The sequence below is a fragment of the Actinia tenebrosa genome, unplaced genomic scaffold (genome assembly GCF_029948245.1).
Source record: "Actinia tenebrosa isolate PJP-AT-01 unplaced genomic scaffold, QUT_ActTen_1.0 PGA_scaffold10__47_contigs__length_13832649, whole genome shotgun sequence".
Classification (NCBI taxonomy): domain Eukaryota; kingdom Metazoa; phylum Cnidaria; class Anthozoa; order Actiniaria; family Actiniidae; genus Actinia; species Actinia tenebrosa.
The window spans coordinates 12,055,418-12,064,536 of NW_028292570.1; the positions used below are offsets into that span (position 1 = coordinate 12,055,418).

A 9,119-nucleotide genomic window follows, 5' to 3' on the forward strand; every position below is an offset into this window, starting at 1 on the left:
TGGCATTGTGGCTGACTGCCGAACGCTATGACATTCCAGCAGTTCAATGTCGATCTGAGTGGCGAAATAGTTCTGTACATTTGAGTTATTTCGTGGCCTGCAGAACAGACATGATCAGTACTAGCTGTATTAAAATTTATCTCAATATTGCCCTGGCTAGCTAGTTCTCGCATGGTTTACGGCTTCCTCGTCCCTTGTATAGCTAGGTCAACCACGCTTGTTTGTCTTCTGGTTCTGCTATGCTAATATTCTAATTTCGAAACTAGCCCATTTACTGTGCGGATACTCGAACCATGAACACTTCAAGGTCGTTCTAACATTTCTCGAATAATCTAATCAGAAGCCAGATTCTTACAGAGGTTCAACTTTACAATAATCAAAGGCTCTTAGGCGAACTCGTGGATACTTGTTGCACTTTTCGAAGATTGGTCTTCCTGTGCCCTCTTAAGTGCACCTACACCCTATTTTTTTCTGATCTGGAGTAAAACTTTAAGGCACAAAAAGCAGATTTGTGGAAAAATTTTTTAGATCCATCAAAACGGGAATTTTTGGTGCTCTGTCAAAGATTGAAAAATTGACCATTTTAGCCGAAGTAAGTGAACCATGGCCGTAATTACAGAGGAGATTGGGGCGAGCGGTGTGTGACGTCACCACAGGCCAACACAACCAAAGATTACCACAGATTCTATACAGATTTTTCTAGACTATTCGCTTGCTTTTATCAAATTTCTTAAATACGTTTTATTTCCAAACGCTAAAATGCCCAACAAATGTGTAGTTTGGGGATGTAGCAACGTTCCAAATATTCCTGAAGGGATTGCCCTTCATAGTATTCCGTATTTTAATGATGAAAGACCCGAGGCCAAGAAGCGAAGGACTAGATGGATAAAGTTTGTAAAGGTGAAGCGTGCAAAGTGGGAGCCTACAAGGAACTCGTGCATATGTTCTGTGCATTTTAGAGTAGAATCATTTGAGCGAAGATTTACAACTCTTGCTACCTTGGGAAAACCGGCCATCCCTCGACTGAAACGAGACAGTTTTGGAGTGAATGTTTACCCCACGCTACATGCTGGTCAACTAGACTCGCCAAAGAAACAGCAAACATATCGCAATCGAAGAAAGGTAAAAAACTCAGCTAAAACATTTACTGCAACCTTCTTATGAAACTAATAAAGTGTATTTTTCGTGATAGACTTTAAGAGAATCATTAAAAAATGCCACCGTGTCGACTGCTGCTTCTAAAAGCGTCCCCAGTAGTACTGCACATCAAGATCATCATGATGACGCCACTGTCGAAGACCCTGGTACAACTGAACCAGTCAGCGAGCCTGAGCCTATGCTCTTGCCTGTGGCACAAAGAGAAGAGGTTTTAGAAGTTGCTCCTGTCTCTAATACTGAAGATATTACGGTGATTATTATTACAACTTAGTCTTATGGGCTTTATTACTCATATGTTTTGAACACGAGTCATTGTTTATGGTAGAGTAAGGATGATTGTTTACATAATACAGTGTAGCTCAATCGACTATCGATTTTCTTTCACCAGAGTGCCGAGAACAGGGAGGACGAAAATGTCGATTTCATGGAAACGGAGGAGACATCGAGTACTAGAGACCCTACGACTGGTGAAGCCAAATGGCAAAAAGAAAGGAGACTGCTGAGAAACCAAGTAATATCCCTGAGATCACACCTGAGGAAAAGGAAGCTTGAATGCAGAAGGCTTACAAGACGTAAGTAATGTAGCTAGTCCTTATAAGTATGTGTGATTTTATAAGTGACAAACATTCTTAGGGTTCCTAGAAGGATATATTATACTAATATGTATTTGTGAACCTAATACTTGAAATCTTTATAAATATTATTATTATCAGGCCTTAAGAATAACAAAACGAAAAACAAGGCAACTCAGACAGTGGGTGACTCAGTTCCTCAAGAAGAAAGTGTAACTGATTCAGAGTGGGATTACGACAGTGATGACCAAAGCGAGGAGGAAGTAACAGAAGAAGAACCAGATGACAGCTATGAAACACAGTCAGAGGAGTCAGCAAATGAATCTGAGGATGATATAGAAAATTCAGCTCACAGGTGTGTTTTTCCCCTCTCTACTTTATAATGTTCATGTTTACTAATGCCATGTACAACATAATGTAGCTGCACTTCATGATACTGCTAATATACCCATTTAATATTTTTAACACATATCACATATACTTATTTCAGGGTTCAATTGAATGACACCAATCTGCGATCAGAGCCAAAGTTCATTGTTTTTCTGTCCCAGCTGTTATTGCTGTTCAAGTTTTGTCACTGTTGCAAAAGTGATAACCCCCTGGTAGAAGTGAGCCAAGTTGGGACAGAAGTTGTAATAAAAACTGCCTGCAGCAACCCAAAGTGTCTAAAGAGGGAAAATGTCTGGCACAGTCAACCAGTGATACCAGGTTGGGGTGTACCAGCAGGGAACTTTCTCCTTTGCATGGCAATCCTTTTGGCTGGGGGATCAATCTCCAAAATATCAAAAATCTTTGCACACATGGGTCTTGGTTGTGTGTCGATGACTACGTTCTTTAAACATCAAAGAGTGAGTGTTGGTATTATATATTGTACTATGTTTGTCATAGGTAGTTTATAATGATAATGGTACAATCAGTTAAGATAAACAAACAAATGCATCTTCTGATCGAAGATGGAGAAGAAATAGCATTATATGGATTTTGTATTTTATTTGCAGACCAAGCTGTTCCCTGCAATACATATGTACTGGAAAAGCTACCAGAAGAAGATGCTTGACAACATAAAGTCCATGGGCAGTGGTGTTGTACTAGCAGGTGATGGACGGCATGACAGCATGGGGCACAGTGCAAAATATGGTGCATATACCATGTTTTGTTGCACTGTCCCCATGATTATACATTTTGCATTAATTCAGGTGAGACATGAACTTTATCAGTAGGACTCTCTTTTGAACCATCTATAATAAAAATAGCAGTTAATATCAATTACTGCCATCTTTATTTTTCATGAACCACAAATTTTGTTTCAGCAAACAAATATTTTTTATTTCATTGCCCGCAGAGGAACCAAGTGGGAAATAGTCCTGCAATGGAGTTTGAAGGCTTCAAACAATGCATGGATTACCTAATAGGATATGGGATTGTGATCTTAACATTTATATCTGACCGACACACTGGTATTGCTTGTCACATGAAGAAGGTGTTGACAAACATTGTCCACTACTTTGATTTATGGCACCTTAAGAAAAGTGAGTTATGAGTGACTTCATTATTGCTTTGATTTGTATGCAAATGACCAATATACAGTATATGCAGAATAGTTAGTGTGATTACTATATCCAGGGTAACTTGATAAACTAGAATTATTAGCCAATCATATGGTAGCATTAAGTTCGAAATTCTTACCGGTCAATTTTATACAATTGGCCACGGTTTCATTAGCCGCACTGTAATATTAAACCTGTCAGTGATTTATTATTATGAAACCGTTATTGCAATGAGTAGATATAGAGCATACTTGCCCTGACGCATGAAAAGTTTATATATAATCCTGAAGCAAGATGATTTTTTACCACCCGTTACTAGACTATAGTCCTTTTCACTTTGTTTATGTTCACTAACTATGACTATTGTTCCTGTATTCTCTAAGGAATCAAAAGTTTTGATGTGAAAGAATTTTAAAAACTATTATGGCATAGAGTCGGGGGTAAAATATCATCTCGCTTTAGGCTTATTAGATTTGAATACATGTGCACTACCACTACATGTAGATTAATTTTATGCATTTCAGAAATCAGGAAAGTCCTCACAAAAATTTCTAAAGAAAAGCATTATGAAGAAGTAAAGGAGTGGATAAAGCCCTGTGAGAGGCATCTGTACTGGAGTGCCACATCTACTTCAAATGGTTCTGGTACTGTGATCTGGGCAAAGTTTAAATCTTTTCTCAGTCACATAGTGAATGTTCACAATAGCCTAGATGATCCAATTTTTAACAAGTGCAATCATGGGATACTTCAACCCAGACGTTGGTTATCTAAAGGTACATTTTGCATAATGTATTCTATTTGGCTTTAAGTTTCATAAAGTCCAAACTAAACTATTGTCATCTTGTGTAAAGTTCTCACCCAAGAAGTAAGCAGGAGTGTAAGATTATTAATCTCAAAATTTAAAACACTTTCTAAGCTACCTTTTTTTCTTTAGGGTCAGAGGTGTATGAAAAAATTTGTAAAGCCTTGACAAAAGATTCTCTGAAAAAGGGTATCCAGCAAGCTTCCCCTTGGGCGCAGACCAGTTGCTTGGAAGGATTCCATTCCCTCATCAATCAGTTTGCTCCCAAAATGATTGCATATTCATATGTTGGAATGTATTGCCGGTTTGTATTTAGAATTTTAGCGAGAAACCTGATTGATAAATAAGATCACCAAATTTGGGTTATATATGTAAAAAAAATATGAATAGGACGCCCAAACAAAAATAGATTGCTTTCTAGAGACACGAAAATATCTTTGAAATAAAGAGAGTTTGAAAAACATATATGCCATAGGATTCAATTTTAGATAACTTGGGAGTCCAATGAACCCCAAAGGTAAAACCCTGTCAAATCCAACTGCATATGTTTAAAATTTGGATATTTTCTTTTCAGACACATTCTTGCTGCTATGCATTTCAACCTTAATCTTCGGAGAGAGGTAGAAACAACGGGAGGCAACAACAGACAAAAGGTGGTTTATCCCAAGTTCAAAAATGGAGAAGCCACGATAAGGGATGTCAGAGTAAAACCAGACTATGGTAGGCTATGTGTTGTGCTTCAAGGGTTACATTTTTGTCACTCATAATTTTAAACTCAATTTTTATTATAGGTTACGTGGAAGAAATTTTCCAGACGTTCATGAATTCATCAAAAGAAGACTTGACTGCTGCACAAGATGAATTAAGACAGATGACCCCAGCACCAATGAATTCAATGCTGGAGAAGCAGCCAAGAGAGGAGGCTCTTCAAAAGCACTTGCACAGGAAAAGCATTGTGGTTGAGGATGTTCCTCCTACTTGTGCAGGTACTTTTTACATCTTAGCTAAATTTATAAATTTTATATTACTTATACATTTTTAATATTTTTTCTTTAGATGTCCCTGAACAAAACCAACTAACAAGTAGAGAACATGCCAAGAGAGCCCCACATTGCAGCCTATGCAAAAATCCTATGAAAGGACACAAGAATGTCATTGACTGTCCAAAAAACCAAAGAAATTAAAAAAAACATCGACTATTAAAACACTAAATTGTTTCATCTACAAAATTTGTATTAAATACTTTTTATTTTTATATCTTGTCATTGTGCAGTCAAACTAAAGGCTCAAGATCCATTTCAAACCCACTGTGTAGTTCATCTTCAGAAATTCTGAAACATTCTCTGATGCGTGTGTAAGCACAGGCTGGTAGTGGAATTCGTCTCTTGTATCCCAAATACCCATGCACTAGTCTTGTGAACTCCCTATATGCAATGCTACGAAGGAAGCTGGAATGTCAATAATGAATCAGTTTAGTGTGTGATTACAACAAAATTATGATCAATAACTAATGAATATAAAATAGTTTGATTTATTAAGGTAATTTCATGAGTTTGGGGGTTGGTTCACTGCAAAAATTATCATATCCCATGCAATCCTTGGAATTAATGTCAAGAAGGACAAACTGCTTTATAAAAATATTTTTGGCATATTTAACTTTTTATTGATAAGGTTTTTTCATAATTTCTTTGGTTAAAGTATAATGTGTACATAAAGAAGCCACAAATACAGCTTACCTTTCCTCTGATCCTGATTGTTGATATCTTTTCCGATCTCTGGTTTTGTACTTATCAGCTGCTAGCTTAAGACTCCATTTTTGGAGACATACTGCTGAGAAGCCAGGATGTTCGGTTATGCAGTTCAGCTCGGCATTTTCATCAAGGTCTTGAAGGACTTCTTGAGAATGGAGAGCTTCGTCGCATCCGTCGAGTTCTTTGCAGCAATAGCATTCGCTTATATTTACTAGCATCTCAGTAGAGCAATTGCCACACTTGCACCTTCAAAACAAACAGTAAAAACACGAATGTTCAATGTACACGTAACAAGAAACTGTAAAGCTTACAAAAGTCGCAATCTTGGTTAGTGTCATCCTCGAGCTCATTCAAAAACATTGTTTACGGTTTGGCGAAACCGCTCTCGCATTATAAATTCACGGGGCGCTTTTATGTTTCAATAGCACAGAAAACTCACCATTCGCTTACTACGCTAACGGCAGTCAATCGTTTGTGAAGCATTTCCTCAATCTTGGCATTTTCTCGTTCAGTATTTTCATACTGTCTCGTCCATTCTTCGTCTGCCAGAGGTTCTCCTGAATGATGCCCTTCGTACCACTCAGAGGTATCATCATTTCCTTCGACTGACAAATATTCTCCTGAATCGGACTGCTCAGAACAGTCAAAACATTCGTCCTCAACATCGTATTCATCTTGTAAGTCAAAAGATGTCTCTAGATCAGAGTTATCAGAGTCCATCTTCACGAATTTGTCTTCAAAAATCTCTTGTGTTTCAAAAGTACTCGATCTGTTTACTAACTTTCGTGCACCAAGCAACAAGTCATGGCCTGGGGTGACGTCACACTCGGACCCAGACTCCCGCTTTGATTCTGCGGTAATGGACCACGCATTTCGTATTTTTAAAACAATTTTTCGCATTCAATTTTTTTTTCAAATGTGACCGAAATACCACAAAACATTTTAAAAAGTTCCGTACAAACAGTTAAGAATATTAAAAAAATAGGGTGTAGGTGCACTTTAAACGGATTCCAAATATTTCGCTCGATTTAATATTTTGAATGCTCAATTTATCTAGTAAGATGAGTAATCGTCCTTATTATTTTCCTTTTAGCTTCTAGTTCTTCGCTAGTTTGTTGAGTTTGGAATTGAAAATTGTCTGAACTTCAATTAATACGAAAGACGACTTCGACTACGACTTCGCGATAGAGTCAACTGAGTCAAGTATAGAGTACAATTGGAAGAAGATCTATTTGAAAACGCTTTCTCTGTTTTCAGTTTCAAAGCGGGCTGTGTGTTTTATTCCAGGAATCATTCGACCTACGAGCTCAAAACTGAATATACAAGATAATCCACCGTTTATGATACAATCGGGACGATCAACATAAAGCGTTGCGTTATGCGTGTTGATTTACATTACTGTTTATCTTGACCTTCAGGGGTCACCGCTCCTACTTCAAATGAAACTATTTATTTACACTGTGAACTAAGCAAATATTTTATAGAAATACATTTAGAAATGATATTTATTTCGTCTTCATCCAAGTCGGTAAATTAATGATTATTTATTGGAGCGAATTCTCGTTAGACCTTCGCACATTTCAACATACAATCTGAGCATTGCTTCGGCTGTTTGTAATCTTGTAATGCGTGGCGATCAATCTACTTTTTATTCAGAACGGCTTATTTAAATGACAAAACTGGCCGAACTTCCTTCAAAACTCCATTGGAATTGTTCTTTTTTTCGTCTTTTACTATTTTTCTACTATCTACGTACATCTACATTGATTATTTTCTTAAGAAGTCACTTAGTAAATACAACTGTTGATCAGTAATATTAAAACTTCGCTCGATCGAGTTTGTGAGATTTTATTCCTGAATACCGCCGTGACTTTGAGCTGTCTGTATGGAGAATAAAGTCCTCCAGAGCTTGAAATCAGACTCTCTTCTTTAGTTCTAATTAAAATAGCTATTTTCGATAACCGGCTCGATCTACGAGTCTTCTGAAAAATCACGTTGTACCTAATAAGCGTGTTTGTTTACTTTTTAAAATACATAAGAAAAAAAGGTCTAAGTCATTGAAATTTTTTTTCAGGTGTTAATCGTATAACTTTATTTCAACTTGCATCTTTCCTTGATTCTTTTAATATGAATAATTCGAAGATAAAACTATGTGCGAGTGTGCGCATGCACAGTGGGCCCCCACGGCGCCCTACAAGTGCTAGAAACTGATCCCACATGGAACATTAGCATTTCGTTTCCTCATATAAAATAACAAAGTAATCTATACGCCATAAGAGCTTTGTGCTTGCTAGTGTCGTGTAACATTCGTAATCAAATGACGTAAGACGATCGCTAAACGTTTAATTATCGATCTGCTAACATCTTAGTGAGCGAGTGAGTGAGCGAATGACACATTTGTGAATTCAGACACCTCACAATAACTCGTTTCTACGCTTCGCGTATCCACGAGTTAAAAATGATATTTATATTAATTTACAATAAAAAGTGTATCAATTATTTCATAACAGCTACTTCGTCAATGAACGAAATTTTTGTCAATATTTCTGTAATTTATAGAAAGTTTGCACTTTGTGGGACAATCTAGCAGTTCATTAGTTCACACGGATCGAGCTAAAAATAAAACATCTAAAGATTTTCCGCAGTTTGTTTTGATATAATGTTTGATTCCTTTTCTTCTACAGCAGCTGTGATTGCATTGGATAGTTATGAAAAGACGTCAAAACAACCTTGAAGTGTTCATGGTTCTAGTGCACTGTGCCGATAATTTCGTCACAGCTCCTTTAGTCCAGTGAAGTGTTTTTTGAAGTTAGTATTTCAATTATTTGAATTATTTCATAACAGCTACTTCGTTATTCTCCTACGCAGCCGCTTTTAGTGTCGTCACGCAAATAGCGGCTGTGTAGGAGACTACTACTTCGTTAATAAACGATATTTTTGTTTTATTTCTGTAAATTATTGAAAGTTTGCACTTTGTGCGACAAGTTTGTTTGAAGTACTTGGTCAAATATATATACTTAGGGGAAACGTTTTTAATAAATTTTCACAAAGTAAGAGTTTAAGGATACAATATGGCAAACACCTTTCTTTAGATTGAGTTTTATTAAAATAGTTTGGGAACAATATAAATTTGAAAGCCTAGTTTTTTATGCTCAATCTAACCTCCATTCCGAGACGACAGGAAACCTTAACTTTCGTTACCGTCTAGGAACCCCTGCGTGTGCTAAAGAGAAAAGTAATGAAATATTTGTACAACAAAAATAATCCAAATGCATTATACAAACTCTTA

The 9,119-nt window shown here is 36.8% G+C and overlaps 2 protein-coding genes across 2 annotated transcripts; one reads left to right on the forward strand and one right to left on the reverse strand.

Moving 5' to 3' along the window:
• Positions 1-466: 466 nt before the first annotated feature.
• Positions 467-5,334, forward strand: LOC148913076 (uncharacterized). The gene is made up of 12 exons (XM_089026981.1): positions 467-1,122; positions 1,193-1,408; positions 1,547-1,730; positions 1,872-2,085; positions 2,221-2,578; positions 2,729-2,926; positions 3,073-3,259; positions 3,802-4,050; positions 4,212-4,383; positions 4,654-4,799; positions 4,871-5,065; positions 5,136-5,334. The coding sequence occupies exons 1-12, from the start codon at positions 760-762 to the stop codon at positions 5,261-5,263; spliced, it is 2,610 nt and encodes an 869-aa protein (XP_088883107.1). The 5' UTR covers positions 467-759; the 3' UTR covers positions 5,264-5,334.
• LOC148913077 (uncharacterized) lies at positions 4,844-6,807 on the reverse strand. The gene is made up of 3 exons (XM_089026992.1): positions 6,270-6,807; positions 5,816-6,076; positions 4,844-5,527 (listed from the first exon to the last, which is right to left on the reverse strand). Exons 1-3 carry the CDS (start codon positions 6,728-6,730, stop codon positions 5,353-5,355), a joined length of 897 nt encoding a protein of 298 aa, XP_088883118.1. The 5' UTR covers positions 6,731-6,807; the 3' UTR covers positions 4,844-5,352.
• Positions 6,808-9,119: the final 2,312 nt, after the last annotated feature.

What these genes read in the sequence shown, in the direction of transcription:
- LOC148913076 (XM_089026981.1), top strand. Translation starts at nt 760, where the DNA reads ATGCCCAACAAATGTGTAGTTTGGGGATGTAGCAACGTTCCAAATATT. An exon ending in TTTATGGCACCTTAAGAAAA is followed by an intron (nt 3,260 to 3,801) that starts GTGAGTTATGAG and finishes TATGCATTTCAG; the next exon opens with AAATCAGGAAAGTCCTCACA. An exon ending in CAGAGTAAAACCAGACTATG is followed by an intron (nt 4,800 to 4,870) that starts GTAGGCTATGTG and finishes TTTTTATTATAG; the next exon opens with GTTACGTGGAAGAAATTTTC.
- LOC148913077 (XM_089026992.1), bottom strand. Translation starts at nt 6,730, where the DNA reads ATGCGAAAAATTGTTTTAAAAATACGAAATGCGTGGTCCATTACCGCA. An exon ending in GTTAGCGTAGTAAGCGAATG is followed by an intron (nt 6,077 to 6,269) that starts GTGAGTTTTCTG and finishes TTTGTTTTGAAG; the next exon opens with GTGCAAGTGTGGCAATTGCT. An exon ending in CAATCAGGATCAGAGGAAAG is followed by an intron (nt 5,528 to 5,815) that starts GTAAGCTGTATT and finishes TTGACATTCCAG; the next exon opens with CTTCCTTCGTAGCATTGCAT.